The 22678-nt window shown below is 45.9% G+C and overlaps 1 protein-coding gene across 1 annotated transcript in view; it reads right to left on the bottom strand.

Annotated features, from left to right (window-relative positions):
* LOC119449465 (uncharacterized) overlaps positions 1-22678 on the bottom strand; it is a 77980-nt gene that overhangs the window by 2299 nt on the left and 53003 nt on the right. Inside the window, exons 15-16 of the mRNA XM_037712641.2 lie at positions 4443-4555; positions 1373-1631 (exon numbers count right to left, since the gene is read on the bottom strand). Coding sequence (XP_037568569.2) covers positions 1373-1631; positions 4443-4555 — 372 coding nt within the window. The remainder of the gene's footprint in view (positions 1-1372; positions 1632-4442; positions 4556-22678) is intronic.

The following is a 22678-nucleotide window of genomic DNA, read 5'->3' as shown; positions in this document are numbered from 1 at the left end:
CTGGTTAACCTCCCTGCCTTCTGCCTTTCTCTTTCCTCCTCCTCCTCCCTTGTATTGATTTTTGAGAAAATAAAGAAACAAAAAGAACGAGAAGTAGTTTATTGATTGGAAATGTACAGGGGTCGGGCGGGAAATGGAGTATCTGGCCTGAAAATCGTCCAGTTGCACATAGCGATGTGCCAACAGATAAGGTGAATGCCAGGGTCGTAGCATGCATAATATCACGCGTCATTTATGCCATATCGTATCATACATGAATATAATGCAATAACGTTTCACTCCCTCGCTTTCTGTGAGATTCAGAGCTTGTGTTGTGGACGTTCAAGGCATGATCAAATGACTTCATTTTTCAAGCGGAGCTTGTTATACGGCGCAGCTTTCGGTGGCGTCCATATACGCAAGAACCTCATCGGCAGCATTGGCTCGAGCGTCGTCGTCTGCTTCCACAGCTGGCTGCGTTGCCGCTCATCATTACAGCGTAGAATTTCACTTGTCTTCTGTCGTCGTGATGGGGAGGCCACATTTACGGGGGTATGATCCATTGGTTAAGGGTGTATTAGCCGTTCATTGTCTTACGTAACGGACAGATTTAACTTTGAAGCAATTTAATTTCGAAGAATAGCAAGCGGCTATGGTGGGCGAATGCTGCTAACCATGCCACCGAGCAAACTCGAGACATCGAACGCAAGCGACAACGGCGGACTGCGGGCATACTGTCAGTGACGTCGTCTCTCCATCGCAGCCGTCGCATCATAGTTAGTTTAGGTGCACCCAGGACAGGCTTCGCTTAACCCCATTTTCCGATAGGGGAAGGATTGGTTAGTTTTTTTATGCTTGTGTCTGCTTTATAACAGAAAAAAAAACTTATCTTACCTAAGTAACTTACGCAACGTTTTCCATCCTGGAAAATAGCAATGACGTCCAAGCACTTGCAACTCTGAGAAGCTGTTAAACTTTATAAATATGTTTAAAATAACAATCAACTGAGAAAAAGGACGCATGATTGCAAGAAGCAACTGACGAGAAACCTATACACCAGAGCCGTCGTATGCGGTGCTGCATGGACTGAGCTATAGCTACGACTGTTATCCGACCTAGTTTACTCAGCGTTTATGCGTACGTATATGAAAATGTCTTCGCAGCGTTAGCTAGCTTTGTACGCCAATGCAGTAAGCTGCAGGCGTTATATGGCACATGGTCTAGCAGCTGCAACACGGCAATGAGGCTGGAAGGTTTAGCGTCCCCGTAACGCTGTGCACGGTATCAGTGTGAGAGATATAGTGTTAAAGTGCCTACTCTAACTGTGCTTTTGCTGGGCCCCGCTCACTAGCCCCGTTTTAGACCTCCCGTGTGTATTTTCAAATCAACTTACGCCCTCTGTATGCCGAGTGGCGTCAGTGTCCTCCAGCGGAGCGCCTCCAAAATGGCGGCTATGGTGAACGGCATTTGCCGCCTGTCCTCCCACACTGGCGCCCTCTGGCTGCCCACTACGGCGTCAATCTCACGCTGCACGCGCGCCTGTTGGCCGTCTGGGTCACTGGCAGCGATGAGTAGGTTCCACATGATGGCACTTCGCACAGGATTGGTTGCGGCCCCATAGAAATTGATCATGTGCCCTTCCAGGTATCGAACTGTAGAGAATGACACAGCACTAAGAAAGGACTGGCGATGAAAACATGATCTCGCATACGTTAGGTTATCGGAGACCACCTGCCTAATATGAGCTAAGCCCTGTTTTCTAAAGGTAATAATGACAGCGGCACAGTGTAGCGACTGAGTTGATCCGGAAGAACGCTCCGGAATAATTATTTTAAGTTCGCGCAATTACTAACCACTAGCCATGAGACTCTACACATGAGACATTATATAATGTTCTACGAGTGGCCTGAAACAGACCACAGACAGGGATCATTGATAATTGCTACAAATCATAGTAGTTTTAGTATAATTTAGCGTTTTCTTTCCATTAGTTAGCTGTGGTGCACTACCACAAGATTGTTAAACTAAGTATCGATAATTACTCTGCCCCAAAATTGGAACCTTGCTATAGCAAGACAGGCCCTATCTCCGACCGTGAATAGTCTATTTTGTGGGTATCCTCGGCCGTTAAAGCTGAGCGCGAGTGGTAAGGGAAAAAAATGTAGGTGCAAGGCTGCTGGCATCACACAACCTATCTCCTGCATTTACTGAGAGACTGAACTGCCTATAGCATCGGCATCCTGAATAAAGTAAAGTAATAACGTAAATAACGTAACGATGAACTACGGCATCCTGAATAATCGTAAAGTGCAGCCAAGATTTCTAGCTTCCACTTTGGAACCATTTGCGTCCCTAACGTACCTACTTTATCACTTTGTTCAATTTTTGTGAAAAAAAAATACAGCACAAGATCCGCTGAAACCAAAAGGAAAAGAGTTTTTGTGCTGTATATTGTTACCAGAGGCAATGACCTTGGTCTGCATAAGGAGAGCTCACTTCCTGACGTAATGCAGCGTCAAATTACGCAGTACGTGGGTGTGGGTACCCTCGGCCGTTAAAGCTGAGCGCGAGTGGCAAGGAAAAAAAATGTATATACAAGGCTGCTGCGCCAAAATGTGATGAGCGCCTTGCGGCAAAATGTGATGAGAAAAACTTGCTTCCAGCAAAGATGTAAAACACGACAACTACAAAAAAAAAAAAATGAGGGCAGCTTGCACTAGTGGTGCAAGGCTGAAGAAACAGCGTAGCTGGGGGTTGACCAAGCTTCTCCACCAGCTACTGACGTCAAACCCCTGCCGATCGCAGACGCGACTGCCGTGACCAAACTCGACGTTCAAGAACTCGGTGAAATCGGCCGTTCGCGCCACCAGATGGAATTGTAGGTTTGACGCTGGAAGTTACGCATGACACGGTAGCCAGGATCACTTTCTCGGCGCTTGCGATCACTCAGACAAGAGCGTTCCCTGCAAAGAGCGAGGTACTCGGGATCCTCCGCTCTTCGCTGCCGCTTTGACGAAGATTCACCAGTCCGGTACTCCGGGTTTGATCGCAGCCGTTGCATTCGTTCAACGAGCAGCGGTGCGAAGGGCTTTCCGTCGAGCATCTTCTTCCTCGGTGGTTACGTACTTCTTCGGCCCAGCCGTGTTTTTAGGTGGCGCAAACGATATGCTCAGCGCAAAGACACTAGGCAATGTGCCGCCGTCGCGGCGGCACGGAGGTTTGTAGGAAGGCCCCGAACGAAGCAGCGCGCAGTGACGTCATGGCTTTTTTTTTTTTTTTCTCCGCCTACAAGGCTGTGGAATCTTGGCGATGTACGGGAAGCGGCGGTGCAGCGTGGCGCGGCTGGGCGCAGACATGCCAGGTGGTTGGCTAGGCGACGCATAGTGACGTCAGAGCTAGGCGCAGCGCGAACCAGGCGGAGCTGTGCCAAGTGGTTGCTAGGCAACGCGGTAACGTCATAGCTCGGCGGAGTTTCTGCGAATGATTTGTAGCCGAACCTCGAGCTTAAACAGCTACGCTGTTAAAAGACTTCACTGCTGCAGTACTGCGCCTCCACGATTACCCCTTGAATGCGGCAAAACTGTAATGACTGAACAAATGAGCCAGAAGACCTTGTGCATCAACGGCTTCATATTTTGATTAAAGCTGGCCGGCTACTAAGCCACAGACCAGTTGGCAGAGATTGCACAGCCCTTTCTGCCACGTAATAGCTTGTTAGTGCAGGCTCGATGGTATATCCATGTTATGAATCAGGAAAAATGGTGAGTGATTTAGTTGCAAAAATGAGCCCGTGCTCACAAAGCAGATCACCCGCCACTGATGATAGCACGAACATTCCATCCTGAGTCGGGATAGCGAACATATTAATGATCAGCTGGCCAATGACGAACAAGAACATCGTGTTCATTTTAACTGATTTGTACATTTTCTTAAACACCAGCTTTAAACAGCTTTCTGCCCTATGGTGCTATTGCTAGGTCCTATGTCGCGCTGCTTAAAGCTGCTGTCTGACAGTGCCGAGTAGTTACTGTGAAAGAAAATATTTGTGAATTCTGCCAGTGCCTTTTATATAGCTTATCAGTGTTTTTCTGCCTAATAAAACCTAGTATTGAATGCACAACAGAAATTATCAGTCATTGGTAATTATTATTGATGTCATTATACGTGCTTAAGTGACACATTTTTCCTATGAAGAATACCATGTTGTAAGGGCTGCTGGATAATCATCAGCACTTTGAGATTTTTTATATTGTACCGAATACTCCGACGACAAGAATTTTCGCATTCCACTCCCGCCATAATGCTGCCGCCGCAGTCAGGAATAAAATGCGTGACCTGGTGTTCGGCTGCAAAATGCCATGGTTACTGAGTTATGGCGAAATTAATCGTTGATGTAAGTTTGCCAGATATGCAAAGAATGGTGACGTTTGGCACCGAGTACAGTGTAAAGTACCCGCACTTACGATTGTAGTTGGAGTTGATGCCTTGGTTTTCTTGAATCTTCCTCATGTATCCGTCAACGAAATCCCTATCAAAATGTTCTTCCATTCTTCCTTCGCGGTTCTTTACTTCGCTTCTGTAACAGAGAGAGAGAGAAATTGGGTGAAAAAGGCAGAGAGGTTGACCGGAAAAGCTTCTGGTTTACTACCCTGCACTGGGGGAAGGATGAGAGGGAAAGAATAGCGGAGAGTTAAAACAAAGGTGAGAAAAAAATGAGCAGGTGGGGAATACCTGTGAGAACTATAGACCCTGTAATAGGCTACAGAACGTAAAAACTTCAGGAGTGTTTTGACCGGCTTGTGAGTCAAGAAGGGGTCGTCAGATGGAGTAGTGCACTTTGGGATAAAGGTTACATAAACAAGGATAAATTGTCTCAGAAAGTCTGGCCAACGTTTCGATAGGTGGACCTATCTTTTTTGTGTGATGGCTGTATAGGCCGGCGTTCCACGATTATCTGTTCCGAAAGCAGCCGGTCGTCAAGACGGGCGAGTGCGGTCGCGAGTGACTGTCTGTGGCCACTGTATCGAAGACAACGGCAAAGAACGCGTTGAATAGATTGCAACACTTTAGAGGCTTGGGCTAGTCGGTACCTACTCGTCAGGTAAACAGCTCGAAAAAACGAAAGACAAGAAGGGTAACAGCGCTGGTATGTGTTCCCCTTCTTGTCTTTCGTCTTTTCGTGCTGTTCCCCTGTCGATTGTTGAACAGTTCTCTTGCTGCCGCACTGATTCCAAGCAGCACTATTTTTCCTTTTGAAGCGGAAAGCGAGTATTGTTTGTTACAGAAGCTGTGGGCATCGCTTTTACAATATTTTTTGCTTCTGTAATAGAATATGTCGAAGACGAACATATGGATCTAATAGATAAATGGAGCATAGGGGACTGCGACTTATTTAATAAAAGTAAGAAAAACTCCAATGGTTTCCTCATAGTGACATTGTTATCGACAAAAGAAGGGGAACCGGGGGGCTCCATCGAGCCCCTTGGGTCCCCTTCTTATTTCGTTTATTCATTGCGAGGGTCTCGAATATGGCAGCCTTGATCTCATTGGTAGCATGCGAGGGTTTATTAGCCACGTGCCTGCCCTCACAAGATGACGCCATCGGGCTAAAGGGGATGTTCCACATCCGCCTACCATGGTTCTGAGTGGCGCTGGCTAACACACCTAGGGCTAGATCTAGTAAACATAAATACCCAAATTAGTGGACGAATTGATGGCCGTCGCCGTAGCACAATTGGTACTGCAACGCGCGTGTAATGCGAAGGTCGCGGGTTCGGCTCCCGCCGGCGACAAGATATCCTTTCGTCCACTTTCATTTCCCTTTTCTTCATTATTTTCTATATTGCAATTTCAACCACACCTAATTTCCCCGATGCTTTCCTTGGCTTCATTGTCTGTTGGCTTTATGTGGTTATGACATTGATAATGACTTTTACGGGGGATAGCATTTTCTGAGCTAAAGTCATAGAGTATAAATTATACTCTCAATCAACGCGCCCACTAAGGTGTAAGTCTCTCACCTTATTAGATAACCTTAAAAAGCTAGTGATACAATAGCCAGTACTGCAATTATTTTTGAGGGCAAAAACACTTTATCTCCAAAATCGATTGCTTGTTTCTTGTGCAGTTACTTGCTGCTCTCTTTCTACAGATCAAAGTTAATCGCAGATTATGAAAGAATATAAATATTACTATCCGAGCGCTGCCCGATTGCGTTAATTTCAATCACGTGATTTATCATCCCATTTTCGATCCTTTCAGCTATCTTTTTGCCCAGTCCTATAAACAGTTAGCTCCTCTGCATCTACTGACTACCGTTAGAGTGTCAGCTGGTCGATCTAGACAGTTCTAGTGCGATCAGCAGCAATTTCCTTCATTACTATTTCTTGAATAACTTAATAAACAAATCATTAATACTAGAAAAAAAGAACGCTGTTCCACGCTCGCTTGAAATTATGTCAACGTCACCCAACTTTATAACTCATTTAACAAGCTTAGTGTTTATCAGACCCAGGTTTTAAACTATTACTTCACTGTGAACTATATTTTATTATTTCAGACTCACCGCACGAGCTGTGCCAATTCCGTAAACACGTGATTCATGATATGGAACCTCGAGCTTGGTATCAAGGTGGACAGGGCGCGAATTACCGGCAGGAAGTCCATAAACGAAAAGAAGTTCGCGTGGCGCAGAAACTTCCTGAGCAGCCCCACGACAAAGTGGCCTTTGGGGTCGCCAGCCTCGTATCGCCGCCCGAAGACCAACGCCGAGATGTTGTTGACCACGCTGGCCGCAAGCTCCTGAGCTATCAGAGTGGGTCGGCGTTTCTTCGACACAAGGAGATCCACGAAGCACTGAACCTCCTCCTACAGAGATGCATGCGAACAGGTCAGATGTTTTCAGGTTTTCATAGGGCAGCGCAGATGAATGCGTTCCCGTTCACTCAGTTTGGGCTGTACACCAGTACGGTCCACACTTAAACGAAACAGCTATAGCTAATGAGTCGATATAACTTGAGCACTTCGACTTTCTCATAGCTGATAGGATGTATTAGGCTGACATCTATGTATTGAAGAACTGCCACCTAATATTCACGGCAGACTTCAGCTGTCGCCGGCAATCATATACAATATGAGTGTTCTCTATAAAAGTGGACCATTGTGTACATTTTGTGCGGTAAGGTAGGGATGCCTGCGCCCTCACATTTTGCAGCATTGAATGCAAGCTAACAGGCGAATATGCCGCCGGTGTTTATTGCAATTCTGCGCAGGTGTAAAATATCACATGTCGAAGATCATGCAATCATACCTCTTCAGGCGGATCGCTTGAGGTGCACATTGCTCACACGGCCAGTCGGGATGTTCAACAAGCTAATAATTCAGACGCATATTTCAAGGGCGGAATCACAGCTGGGCAGCAAAGCTGTCATGTATAGTTATCAGAAATCACGAAAGCATCCCCACTCTTGAGACATCCGTCCCAAAAACGTGCTCCGAAATACGTTTTTCCGTCCATCTAACGGGTTCACAAAAAAAAAAAAGCTCCATCGCGCACTGTGAAACTAGACAACCTGGAACGTTCATCTATATTTAAGCAATCCAGAAGCACACCATCTGTCATATTTTAATCTTCCGTTCCACAAAGAGCACTCTGCGGAGAAACTAGTTTTCTTCAACCTCACTGAGATTGCAAACGCGTTCCTGAAAATTCAGGTTATGAGGTTTTGGGCCTTCAATGCATTTTTTGTGAACATCGAGAAAGTGACTCTACTGCGAAGAGTACTCGGAGAAGAATGACAAGAAATCCAGAAGATTTTTTTGTCCATTCATAGCACGGACAATCGCCCCACTTTGTGTGCACCCGCGAGCTTCGTAGGTCTCTAAATACTTGTGATCCAGTCTCCTCATTTCATGGATAGCAAAAAATCATGACTCAACATAATCCTATAAACAATGACCCTTCATTTATTCAGTTTAATTGGCATAATGTCCCATGGTGCCAGGGACACAGACAGAAAGCCAAAAAACTGTGACTTGAGGTCAATGCTCCCTGCATTACATGGCATCAACGTTTTTGGTTTTGTATTTGTACATGACAAACAATCAAAAAAGCATGGCACGGTCCGCCATTCAGCTGATCTACGTGTAGCAAAAATCGTAATATAAAAAACGCAACACGCTACACCAATGACAGGCGGAAGAAAGAGTCCGTGCCAAGAAAAAAATAGCACGCCATGCACAACTTGTCGCAAGTAGTTAACAACAAAAAGTCCTTGCTTTGTTTGCCCCCCCCCCCCCCCCCCCGTTTTTTTTTTCTTGTATGACCAATGTATACTATTGTCAATAATAATACAAAGGAATGACTAATTAAATAACAATCCCAAGAACACATCCTACAATTCTCTATATGAAGTTGAGTGTAAGTGAAAACGATTGTGAAGAGTTCACTCAATAATGCAAGTGGCCGAAAACGGAGCATTTGCTTGGCATAGTTTGTATGTTCGTATGTTCGAACAATTCGTATGTCCGTTCACAGTTTCCGAAACCGCAAGTATGAAGCGCTCAATGTAAGGCCTTTATCTATGACATTTAAAAAATATATATGTATAGCGCTTAAAGCCCTGAAACTTCACAGTGGGTATCCACGAAATTCAGAGACCTAATTGATACATAAAACCATGTGATGAATGCTTACTCGCGTAAACACGCTTTGTTGTCGTTTTCTATGAAACCAGTAGCTTGTTGACAGCAAAGTAAATTCGTGATTGCTGAAATATATAACAAACTCCTTTTCTTGAGCAGTCTTGGACGGCACAACAATCGTGAACGGAAACAGTGCTGATACTGACGGAAATGGCAAATTGAAATACATTTTTTTTTCAGTAAACAAACATTGCGAATTAAGAATTGGCATACGCCGCGTGGAAAAAGCACTGACTTTTCTCATTAAGTGATCAGCGAGCGTTCACATCTCTATTCTTTCACATGATCTCGCAAATGTGCATTTCACCTGTATGTGTTTCTCCATAGATTTCTTGGCAAATCCCAGGTTTCTCAGCACATGGAAGCAATATCTCCGGTTCACTTGCCATGGCTCTCCATTCATGGATGCAATGCCTTTTTGTGTACGAGTGAAACAAAGCGAACACCAATTAGAGAAAAATACTAACTTTCTCGTATACTCTAATAACGCCGTATGCTCTAATGGCACATAAAATGGGGAAAAAGAGGAAAAAACACTTAAAAATTACTTTGCCAAGAATTACAAACTTTGAACCTTCGACTCCAAAGTAGTTGAATACGAAATTATCTGGCCGAAATAGAAGGTCTGGGTTTGTCAGCCCTTCTCGTATTGACTCCAGGTCGTTTAATACCACTACGTCCTTGCAGCCTAGCCGAACTCTGAAAAATTCACAAAATAAGTAAGCACCCACATAGCTAGTGTACAGAGTTGAATAAGTGGATAGGTAGTTATGCCTGTACCTCACAACAGGGCCAAATTTTTCACTTAATTCCTTGAAAACAACGTGGTATGGCTTCGAGACGAATGGAAGGTAGCCGAGTATTGGCACGCCTCTTGGGCCTGGTGGCAAGCGTTTGCCATTTGTTGTGCCGTTTTTCGTAGATAGGGTCTTCAGCACCAACAATGAGACCACTGTGATCATCAATGATGCCGTCACTATTGACCATTCCCAAGCAGTAATCTGAAAGTAAAAATGAAATATCGTTGTGCAGACGCAATGTTCATGTAACTGAAAAGTATTTTGACCTTTCTGGAGTGTTCGAGACATGAGGCCTTAAGTACTTCGAAGCATTGATGTTACAATACCTCATCAACAGCGAAGATTATAGTTCTAAATCGAGAGGCTTATACACACTGCAAGAGATATGTATACGTGTCCCGAAAGCGTCTACCTGTTGCATCCGGCTTAGTTACTGCAAAAAAATCTACGGCACTGCCCTTGAAATGTGTTCGGCTTTCTTGCAACATTTGGGGCACTCCACTGAATTTTCAATAGTGAGAAATATGCCACTAACGTATACGGAAGGCTCTAATATGGTGGTTACTCTATGGGATTAATGTTTAATACGGCAATTTTCTTCATTCCTTTTAAATACTTGAGGACACCATCAAGATTTTGCGATCACGACCTCACAGAGGTCATGATCAGAAACTCTTTTGGTCAACCTCTTTTCGAACAATTTAGTGGCACTGGCTGAACATTACCCCAAGCCCTGTGCAACGTGTGCATTTCCAAGTAGGGCGCTCTCTCTTATTCAACTCCACCTTCAAAAGATTGTTTTCCTGGAGAGCCAGCTGAAATTCAGGGGTAGCAACGGCCACTTGCAAAAACAATATTACTTTAATACTTCAGTTTCAGGCTTACGTTGAAGCTGCAATGTAGAAGAGATAGAGAAAAAACAAGGATAAGAAATCCAGGGATGTCAACCTGACGAGGGTCCGGTTTGCTACCCTACACTAGGGTAAGGGAAAGGGTGAATAGAAAGAGGAAAGCGAGAGAGAGTGAGCACTGTAGAAATATATCTTGCCAACACAAGCCTATGAAACAGCTGCCCCAGAAAGGATGTGCTCGTTGTCCTTGCTTTGTCCACAAGAACTCAAAATTATTTCTTCACGCCAATCACAGCACGCTGAACTACGTCACTGTCGCCATTTATTATTCTTTTTTTTTCGTGATGGAGTAACTCTTCCACGTTGGCTCTTAGACCGATAGCAACTACTCTGATTACACAAGTTCTGTGCACTTGGGTGGCCTACTAAACACCCGCGCACAGGGCGCCCTTATCCGACGCTGCATGACCAGCCCTTTGCTGCCACTGTTATCAAACGGGCACACTTGTCGAAAGCTCTATTGTTTATGCACCTGGCTCCCAGCTACACCTGGACGTTAAGACCTGGGCGCCATCCCGAACGAAACTTGTCTGTAAATGTTTATTTTCTCCCCACCGGATGGTTAATAAGTTACTTCGATTTGACTTTATCGGCATTAATTCAGATGTTTGTTCGATATAGCCACGTTTTCACAGCAACCATTACTCAGTCGTGGATACTCCATTTCAAACGGTGACGAGGTGGTGTCAACAACACCTTCAAAAGAAAAAAAAATGAGAGAGGGAAGGAAAGGAGAGAAGGAAAGAGGAGGGAGGGGGAATATGTACTACTACTTTAGGCATCCGACAGGTCACCTCCTTTAACCCACTAAGAAAATTCCCACTTCAGAAAATTCCACTTCTTGAATCCACTCAGAAAAAGCCAAAACAGTGTCCGGAGGATGCTTTTGGGCCTATATACGGCACGTGTCAGTTTTTTGTGCGAACAATGCAAGAAAAAACTGCACAAAACAAGGACAGTATAACCGCCTGTTCATTTGTCACTGTGAATCAGCGAGCACAGACTTTCTGCATCCTCTGTTTTCAAAGCCCGGGCCAATGCTTTAGCAAACGTTCGAGCAATAAAACGAAAAAGTACCTGCTGTGCCTTCATAAAAAAGGATACGCGAACGAATAACAGATTCGCTGCTATATCTGATTCTTGTGCTCCAGGGCATTTTTAACAGTGGAGCTGTTTAAGCCGGCCGTAATTCCGTTAGTCGTCCAGAAAAAAATGTGGGCCGATCCTGGCTGTAGTGCAGAAAGTGTGCAAGCACAATGGCACACACCCCTGTGAACTAGAGAAGCTGAGCCTGGATAAGTCTAACTAAGCACGGTTGGGACTACTTAAGCTTAGTCAGTCATCGATAGCTAATCGATAATCGATCAATAGTAAATAAATCTTGGAAAATGCTGGGGATGACTTGGTAGTGCTTAGCCTAGCCCAAAAGCCAGGACAAGGTAGGTGCTGATCAGCTCCGCTGTCTGTTTAGCATTGTGCCTCCAGTGCAAGCAACGCTAGTTTTTTGCCTCTCAGTGTTGTTGACCCCGTATCAGAAAAAGCTGTGGGTTATAATTTTCCAAGTGCCTCTGTCTCTTGTACCACTGCCGTTGAATTATAGGAAAGCACTGGAATTCACAGAAACAGAAACGCTACTCACGATTGAAAAGGGTCTTTGCAGAGCAGGAGGCGACATTCCATAGGCCATGCTCTAGCTGCCACGCTTGAATGAGCTTACAGTCACACAGGTCGTTTAGTATTTTTTAATGCACACGATGATGTGTTTTCGTCTGATACGCTGTGTTGATATCTTAGGGTTTTTCTAACTTTAATCACGCAGCCTCTTCTGGCGTATTGCACTTGGAGCGTACACCTGCAGAGCACGTAAAGTATGGGATCATGCTATGTTTTTAGTTGCGCAGTTCACATGTACAAGATTGTCGGTGGTCAATATTTCTAAGGTCTAAAGAACTAAAGTAGATCGCTCTAGTGGTCAGGAGTTCAAAATACCTGCAGAACACACAAACAGAAACTGTTTGTAAACGACTTTTGTTTTTCGCGACCTACGCTAAAAACAAACCACTTACCACGTACGCTGCGAAAAATTATTTGGAAAAAATAGTCTCACCTCTGCAGTCCCTTATTTACAGAGCTGTGAAGACGAATCGAAGTTTAAGCTATTGTCTATAGAGTTCTTCTTTGCCTACGTGCCGTGCTTCTTTGTCATACTTTTTTTTTTACACATGTACCTGCAGCGCCCTATAGGGGAATCTTTATAGGGGGTTTACTATGCAAAAATACATAAATGACATCATGCACATAAATGACCATACTAAATATGGTTATAATTGGTTTAGCACTGCTCATGGAAATTGACGAAAATAAAACGATTGGTAAAAACGATTGGAAATAGAACGATTGATAGTGCCTATAAATACCTGTTTGGCTAACAGCTCTGCAGTTGCAGTCATATGCCCGGTGAAGTGGACTGAGTTCAAGTTAAAGACGCCTTGTGTTATTAGGCCGATGCGTGCAGCACTAGCTGCACTTGTAGCTATACACTTGAATTCATTAGTCAGAAGCCACCTTTGCAGTGGACCGTTTTTCAAGTCTCTAACCCCCTTATTCTAGAACATTCCTCCACTCAGTACTCTAACTTTACTCAATGATGATGATGATTTATTGGCATCCTTTTTGAAACGAAGCGGTGAAAATAGTCACCTAGCCTGCTTGAGTTAATCAGGTATGTTATACATGCATTTCATTCTGTCCTTCTTGTATACATCTCCTTAATATGCTTTTCTGTTCCTCAAAACTTCCTTATTCCCCTTGCATCGCTACCTATGTCTGTAAAGGATCCGGTCGAATCAATCTCTTCTCTGGTTTTTTTTAAATACACAATGAACAGACGGGTGGACGGATGGATGGATGGATGCTATATATGAGCGTCCCCTTTGAAACGGGGTGGTGGGTTGCGCCACGAAGCTCTTGGTATTATTTTGCCTAATGTCCTACCTTTATTTTTGAGAAAACATACAAATACAAAGAATTCCAAGTATAAAACTTTTCCCCCCATTACTGGGAAGTCTGTTTCTGTACGTCTCCGTTGTTCGTGATCTCCCTACTTTTCTGCCACCAAACCTCCAATCGCCTCTTACTAATCTATATAGCGGACATGTTTACTTTCCCCCTGCTATCCCTGATCCAAGGGTTTCAAGGAGGTCAGAGGAGCCTATACTTGCAGCTCGGTAGATTTCTTCACATTCCAATAAAACATGTTCTACCATTTCTTTAGCTTTACCACAGCAAGCACATGCGTCTTCGTCCTTGGTGTACCTCGCTTTATAACTACGCCGTCTAAGGCATCCTGATCTTGCTTCGAAAAGTAACGAGCTTCCCTCTGAGTTATCATAAATTGTTTCTTTTCTGATTTCGTTTTTTTCCTTTCATGTAGTTAGTCATAGCAGGTTTCTTTTCCCGGGGGTGGCGCTGCTATTTACAACAAAGTAAATAGCAGCGCCACCCCTCCACAAAAGTTGTCACTTATAACTTCATGATCGTCCGTGGCGACTCTTGAGAAGTGTAGCATATTCATCAGTTGAGGGGCGGCGCTCCACTCCGCCATCAGCTCGATGGAGTGGAGGAATAGCTTCGAGTCGAGGATTGTTTGTGATTACGAGGGTAAGACTCCAAATTATGAACTCCTCAAGAATACTCAGCAAACTTTTCGGCACATCTAAGTCAGCGGACATGACGTCTCCTTTCATGGCTTTCGGGATACCGCGGTATCGATTGGAATGGCTGCGCCAGTGAATGTCCGCGCCGTTGTAATCTTGCACAAGAAAGCGCCCTCCACGTTTTAATTCTACATTTATGTACTGACACTGCGACTGTACTTCGCTCGGTGGCTCGTAGATGTGCCATTGGCTTAAATTGAAATGCGAACAGAGATAACTGATTAGAACGCCTGTTATGCGTATATAGCTACATGAAAATGCGACGTGTTGTCTCTCTGTAGCTGTTCAAGCATGGAATTGTCCCAAGTGTACGGTTTGGAGTCAGAATGAAGGCACTGTTACAAACGCAGATAAGGCTAGAAACTGAAGAGGGAAATAAAGTAGTTTAGTTATTGTTGCAGTTTAAATTTATTTGATAGTACTTTGCCCCTATGGGAGCCGAACGTTCTCATCATTTATAGTCTACGTTTTTCTTCTCCCCTGACCTGCGATGACATCTACGCTCTATGATATACCTTATGAACGCTGCGTGCGGCCCATGAATAACGTGTTCTATGGTATTCGTGCTTCTCTCTGTTTATCTTTTACCCTACCCCAGTGCAGAGTAACCAACCATACCTAAATCTAGTTCTCAGCCTGAAAATTTACATTAGCGTGCATTTTATTGCACTACTCACTACATACATATTTGGCCACTTTTATTGTTCTTGCCACAGAACCGTGCAAGCAGCCCTGGTCAGTATAATTATGTTCGATTATGCTGGGGCCGTAGCTCTGGACGTATTGCTCGCAATAATTTCACGTTCTCCAGCATGGTTTCATGAGCGATTACGTTCCGCCATAAACAATTTCACTTACCATGCTTTGCGTATATTACTTTACGGGCTGAGTAGTTAGTTGCGACTGTGCGGCTTCAACCTTTCTTATTGATGCGAAAGCATAAAATGGCTCATTGAGCAAAAATCCGGCGTCTGTCTTCTGGACAAGCTAAAAACGGCACCTAAACTGCCATTCGCTGCGATGCCACTTCACGAGCGCCCCTCGACGGAGCAGACCGGGCGAAAGGGTACACCTGCTAGCGATAGCGCGCCAAGTGTTGCGTGAGTGGAGAAGGCATCGCCACGACGCCACGTCACCCTCGCTCTCGCTCTGGGAAGCCTATGTTATCAGCGCGTTCCTCGTCCGCGCAAGCTCTCGCTTGCGTTATAACAGCGTCTCGGTAAAGCCAAATCAAAACACGCCAAGCTAACGTTATGACGGCATGCTACTTGGACCGAAACTTCCATTACCAAGCCCGGCGTGGCGAAAGCAGTGACGTCTACATCCTTGCGGCTTACTCGGGAGCATTCCCGTTAGATTCTATGGCTGTCGGGCAAGGTAGCATTATGTCACGGATCGAAGCGCACCGGTCTTGTACTATCTAAGAGGCGTTGGCCGAGCGTCTCAACGCGCTCGCTTGCCCGCAAGGAGTTCATAACTTGAAAGAGCGCTCAGCGGCACGGTGGTCTGCCACTGAACAGCACTGCTCGTTAAAATAGCCTGGGATAAAATGTTCGTTGTGATCGTTAAAAGTGTGTTTTGCTGTGTTAGGCAATGTTCTGAAAAAAAAAAAAACGCCAAGTCATATTCTTAGCCAACTTCGGAAATCATGGAATACAACCACACGACTACATACCAGTTAAGTATACACATCTAGAAGGAGAGAGAAAAGTCATAAGGGAAAGGCAAGGAGGTTAACCAGGCTGCGCCCGAGAGGCTACCCTGCTCTGGAGAAGGGGGAAAAGGGAGTGAAAGAGAAGGAAGAGAGAAGTTCACACCCTGCACATTTACACAGTCAAGCGTTCATCGCGAAGTTTCGTCACAGGAGGTAGAGCACTGCACGGGCCGATTTTTTCAGCCCTGGCCCGGCCCGCGCCCGTTTTTACGTTGGGAGGCCCGCCCGAACCCGATCAAAACTTTTATGGCGAGACCCGGGCCCGTAATCTATGTTACCCACCCGTCCCGGCCCGCCACCCCTTTACCTTAGGCCCGAGCCCAGCCCGAGACCGAAAAATAATGTTTTCCAGAGTTGAGACGCCCGAGAATAACTCGCAGCACGTTACATGCACACCACCAGAAAGCCCGAGCCCGGCCCGGGCCCGAGTCAAAAGGCACACGCCGTGCCCGAGCCCGGCCCGAGCCCGTGAAAAAACTGTTCTACCCGGCCCGGGCCGGGCCGGGTCCGGGCTTTCGGGTAAGCCCGAGAACGTGCAGTGCTCTAACAGGAGGTCATACAGGCCAGTGCACCTCTACAAAAAGAAAAAAAAAACGCAGCTCCCTTTCTAGCCCTGCACATAGCAGACACACGAGGCCACGGGACCAAGATCTTCTCCTCCGTAAAAGGCCTGTCGTCTAAGTGCCCCAAAGCAGTCCAAAGGGCAATCCTTTCTTCTTCGTAGCTAGGGCCGTCACATAAGAGATGTCTGGTGGTTTCCTCAACACCACATGTGCTGCAGTTGGCACTGTCCGGCATTCCAATTAGAAATGAATAGAAGTTTGTAAAAGAAACTCCTATTCGCGCGCGGCACAGTAATGTTTCTCCTGGACCCGGTAAAAGTTGTAATTGCATCTGTGGGTCCATGGCATATAGGCGCCGGTTGGTAAACTCTGGTGTATTCCATTTTCTTAGAGTTATAATATGGGCAATACTGGTGAGATGCCGCGCTGCATCCGTTCTTGACAATGGTATAGAGATTTTTTCACATTCCTCATGTGCCTCACGGGCAGCCTTGTCGGCACATTCATTGTCAATGATGTGGCAGTGCCCAGGTAGCCACTGAAATACAATATCGTGACCTCTAACCACCGCTTGATGGTAGCGTAATCGTATCTCTGCTACCAATTGTTCATATGGGCTGCGGCGAAGAGCTGATAAGAGTGACTGTAGGGCTGCCTTTGAGTCGCAGAATATAGCTCATTGATTTGGTGATTGTTCGTGCACATAAAGCACTGCGCTACGGAGGACGGCAAGTTCAGACCCTGTCGATGTTGTGGCGTGGCTGATGTTGAACTTCTTACAGAATAATGCCGACGGAATAACTACCGCACCAGTAGACCTGGTCAGAGTCGAAGAGCCATCTGTATAAATGTGAATTCGATCAGAGTAGGAATCATGCAGCAGATGTAAAGCAGCTTGATTCAGGGCACAAGTAGGCAAGTCGGACTTCTTTGTAACTCCTGGAATGGAGAGCCGCACTTGTGGCTGCCGGAGACATCACAAAGGACAAGATGGTCTTGCTGCAGGCGTGAAGTCTGATGGAAGAAAGATCGATAGGAGGTTACAATGCCCGAAAAAGTTGCATCTGGTCTACTTTCCGAGCAAGAAGCAAGGCGTTGAGACGGTAGTCGAGAAAGGTGTCGAAGACGATTTCGAAGGGTGTCTGTAGCGACATACGTTCTGATGGGATGTTTCCTGGAGATGGCAATTGTTGCGGTTGTTGAAGAGCATCGCGGTAGGCCAAGACAAGTTCTAAGTGCTTGAGCTTGCATGCTCTCAAACACTCTGAGGTTTGTGCTCCGGGCGCTTGACAACACCGGGGTGCTGTAACGCAAGAAACCCATGAAGAGCGCTTTGTATGGTTGCAGCATAGAACGCACCAACGGTCCCCATGCTTTTCCGGCGATGGCTTTGAAGAGGTGACTGATCGAGAGGAGGCTCTTCCTTAGATAGCATACATGGGGGCTCCAGGAGAGGTCGCGGTCCACAGTGATCCCTAAAGATCGATGGGTCCTTTTGTACAAGATAGGCTCGCCATTAACAGACACAGGGTATTCAGCCATCGATTTTCGCGTGAAGTCGACTAATGCGCATTTTTCTGTTGAAATATCTAGAGTTCCTAGACAAAAGGAAGGTTTTTTTTTTTTTATAAAAACCAATTGTACGAACTATCGTTTTCAAGTAGACTGTTTTTCAATAGCGATCCCTTATTAGGATTAATTTCCCAAAGCTTCTCGGTGTTTTTTTTTTTTTTTGTCATTCGAAATTTTGTTCTACGGCATAAAACGTGTGAAGCATGCATGTTGCATGTGCACTTAGTTAGGTATGGTCGATGAAGTGTAGCAGGAAACTGGCAGAGGACGATGTTGTTGGCTGCAGGCGAATCTAGCCTCGCAAGACACTGGGTTTGTCACTAGGCGCATCTGCCTAAATATGTGCCAGTGAAGGCAAACGAGGTATCCATACAATTGACACCATACTTGGGGACGTCGACACTTCGCTTTGTACCATTCAATACCTCGGAGAGGTCTTTTGCTCCTTGGAGTGAATCTATAATTTTATTGCGATAGCAATTATATGGACACTTCAAGCAGATTTCTGCCGTCGGCGTTGCCGTCGTCGTCACCGTCACCGTGAGGTTCCGTATAGAGTCCAAGGGCGATAAAATCGTCGCCGCGTGCCATATGTGCGAGTGAAAGCGCGCTTTCGAAAGCGGCTTCTACTTTACCAACAAAGCGTTCTTGTACTTTGCGCCTGTGCCTGCTGTCGTGTTGTCGCACGCACCGTATCTTGAAAGCGATCTTCACACGGCTCTGACCTCTGTATGCGATGTGCGTACGCCGCTCAGTTCCCGTTGAAGCGATAGACGGCACGAACCTTCGCTCGCTGCGGCGGCCACGCTTCCACATGCCCCCGTTCTGACTGTGGTTGTCTGCGGTCATCGAGTCTATTCATTTTTGCTTGTGCGCGCTGACACCACGCCTGTTAATTCAGTTAGTAAGCGAATGTGTCAAGTTTATGCAGCCGATAAAACTACTATCCCTACTTCTTATAGCTCTCTACTAATATGCTATCGCAATTGATGCTTCGCCTTTCGGGCGAAACTGCGACATTTATTTTAGTAGCTTGGATCGTAAGATAGTCAATGCGTCAAATATTAAACTAAAAATTAAATTATGTGTTTTTACGCGCCAAAACCACGATCTGATTATGAGGCCTGATGTAGTGGGGGGGGGGGGGGGGGGGGGGGGGGGATTCCGGGCTAATTTAGACGACCTAGGCTTCTTTAATGGACACCTTAATTTAAGTACACGAGCTTGTTTGCATTTCACCCCCCTCTAAATGAGGCCGCCGTGGCCGTGGTGGAACCCGCGCCCTCGAGCTCAGAAGTGCAATTCCACAGCTATTGGGCCAATGCAGCGGATGATGCACCACATGAGGCCTAGAGCTCGACAGATGGAATTCTCAACCGCTTGTTTGTTGTATTTGTGTTTACTATGTTGCCTAGCTTTTTTTTTTTACTTGTGCTCATCTTGTAGCCCTCTCCTGCTTGGACATTATATGTACAATATTATATTATATGGCAATAGCGAGCGACGTGTCCAGGCATGCAGCAGGCGTAACAGATGGGACGATTGTCAGGCGTCCGCCATGGATTGCTGTCTCTCGGCCCGGCCCAAGAAGCAGTAGGAGCGGCGGGAGGTGCAGACTGTTGCAGTATCGAGAAAGGCGGCTGGGGAGGCCTACGCACTACCTGCGCATAGGTAGGAGGCACGGCAACAGGCTGCACTGCCTGCGCATGCGTAAGAGGCGCGGCGACAGGCTGCACTGTCGGCGTATAGGGAAGAGGCGTGGTTACAGGTGGCTGGTGGTGAGCGACGGGAACAGCTTGTGCGACGTCTTCGGCAATGACAGAACGGAGCGTCGAAGGCAGACGACAGGACGGCTCCTGAGTGAAGGGGACCAAGTAAAGTTGACGGGCAACCTCCTCGCGCACGAAGGCCTGAATCTGCTGAAGCAGTGGAGAGTGGTCGGAAACGGCAACCAGACTCGCTAGGGAGTCGGCGGTAGACAGAGGTTGCCGAGTCAGGGTGCGTTGCTTCTTCAGCTCTTCGTAGCTCTGGCATAACGTGACTACTTCGGAAACGGTGCGCGGATTCCTGGCCAAAAGCATCTGGAATGCGCCGTCATCGATGCCTTTGAGGATGTGCTGAACTTTATCAGCTTCGGGCATGGCGGCATTGACACGCTTACAAAGGTTGACGACGTCTTCAATGTAACTAGTGAAATTTTCACCAGTCTGCTGTGCACGGGCTCGCAAGCGCTGTTCAGCGCGTAGTTTGCGCACAGCAGGTCGACCAAACACTTGAGTGAAAGACGTCTTGAAAGTTGACCATGTCGGGATGTCGACTTCGTGGTTATGAAACCAGAGTTGGGCAACGCCAGTAAGATAAAATATGACGTTGGTCAACTGCTCGACGTCGTCCCACTTGTTATGCGCGCTCACCCGTTCATACGACGTAAACCAGTCCTCCACGTCCGTTTCATCTGTACCGCTGAAGACCTTCGGATCACGTTGCCGAGGAACCCCGGTGCAGATGACGGGCTGGGGCGCAGGCGCCGGCAGGTCGGTGTAGTCGGTTATAATGGGCGGAAGCGTTCGGGTTCGAAGCTCCAGGCTGCAAGCGGCGGGGGAAATCCAGCAACCTCCACCAATTGAGAAGATGTTTATTGGCGGTGTCCGTCAAGGACGCTACGAGTTCCAAGAACGGCGAGGCAGCGTGGAGCACCGTCGTCGTTGTTGTTGTTGTTGTAGCCTATCACGCCTGTGGCTCCTACCCCACGGAGGGGGATTGGCCAAGAAATGGGTGGATTATTCCAAATTAATATGGAGGATACATTTCCGAATATCTATGAAATTAGTATTGAACAGCGCAGAGTTATATGTTAAAAGTGAATCAAGGAAGTCATGTCGAATGAGTAATCATTAATTTGAAAGTACAAAAAAAAAGGATAGAATTTAGCAGGGTATTCGTTTGGAGTCTGTAAGAAACGTTTGGACGGCGAAGCAAGCATCCCTGTGGCTGAATGCCAAAGTGGACACCCCGAACGAAAGAATATTAGGTTCTGTTAAGTCCAGGCCAAGCCTTCGAAAAGGTATTTCCAACAATCGTTTTCTTGCCGCAGTAAAGCGGCGACAAGATAGAAGAAAGTGGTGTATCGTCTCTTCCTCATTACAAAACGGGCAGAGGGGGGAGGGAACCAAACCCGACCTGTGTAAGTAGAAATTTAGGGAGGGTATACGGCAACGTAATTTGGTGAGAGAGACCTCAAGCATCTTTGTGTTACAGGATTCACTACGCCAGGGAAATATCAGGTGCTTATAATCTGGAGAAGCAGTCAGAACTGGGTTTGATGAGGCTTTTCTAATTGATCGCATCCGAAATCTAGCCGCCGTGATGTGTGCAGTCACTGGTAGAATAGGAAGAACAGGGCCGGAAAGTGAAGTCTTTGCCAGTGAATCGGCAGTTTCATTAAAAACAACCCTTTATGACCAGGTACCCAAATCAAATGAACACATTGCACATGGGCAGGAACTAGCAAGTAAAATAGTTTTAGCATAGGTGAATCATTAGTGGCGGTAAGGGAAGAGCATACAGAAAGGGAGTTAGTAAGGATAGCAGCTGTTGTAGTCGTTTGGTCTAATTTACGTAAAGCTAGGATTACTGCTAAAAACTCGGCCAGAAAAATAGGCACAAAATCGGGCAATCTTAAAGAAAAAGACCAGTCGAGTGCAGGACAAAATATCCCAATGCCAGTCTTTTCCTCGCTCTGTGATGCATCTGTTGCAATGATAACATTTGTTCCTAGGGAGCTTAGGTGGTCTTGTAACATGGCGTTTAAGATGCTGTAAGGTAGTAGTCTTGCGTGGTTTGGGAAAATATCGTCGAACCTGATATCCAGGTAATTTGAATGTGTATTGTTAGGAAGCACATCGCGAATTTGCACATTTAGTGGTTCAAGTAATTTTTGCACAAATATAATCTGTGGTGTATGAAACCTGGGCCAATGAACGGGAAAAAATAATTGTGGATCGGAGATGAAAATTATTTGAGGACGGCTTAATGGTGATTCATATAGTCGTAAGAAAGTCTGAACGGTCAGAAGGTGAAATCGGCATAGAATAGGTGAGATTCTCGCTTCCAGATATAATACGGCATTTGCAACGTATTTTGGAAGGCCTAAGCACAGACGTAGAGCCTCTCACTCTAATAAAACTAGCGGTCGAAGCTTGTATGATGGAACACCTGAGAATAAAACACAGCCAAATTCTAATACTGGACGAACGTACATTTTATATACCATCAAAAGGGATTTTCTTCGCATACCTGTTCTTCGATTACTTAACTTGCGCAAAATGCCCATTGTACGAGCTCCTTTTGTTGCAATATATTCAATATGCGGCCGCCAGTTAAGATTTCCGTTATAGATAACTCCAAGGTACTTCAGTGACTGTACTTGTGGGATATCTTCGAGATGATAGTTAAGCGATATGTATACTGGGTCTTTAACGGGAAAAACAAGGATAGCACACTTATTAGCATTCAGGTTTAAGTGTAAGCTATCCAGCCAGCCTTCCAGTTTCTTTAGATAGGACTGCAAAATTTCGTAAAGGGAGTATAGGTCACTAGCCATACCAAAAAAGGCAATGTCGTCAGCATAAACGTAGGTACTGACACCTGGGTGAACGGGAATTCCGCTCAGTAAAATATTAAATAATATTGGTGAAAGTACCGATCCCTGAGGCACACC

The sequence above is a fragment of the Dermacentor silvarum genome, chromosome 4 (genome assembly GCF_013339745.2).
Source record: "Dermacentor silvarum isolate Dsil-2018 chromosome 4, BIME_Dsil_1.4, whole genome shotgun sequence".
Lineage (NCBI taxonomy): Eukaryota > Metazoa > Arthropoda > Arachnida > Ixodida > Ixodidae > Dermacentor > Dermacentor silvarum.
This window is presented reverse-complemented; position numbering and strand designations above follow the sequence as displayed.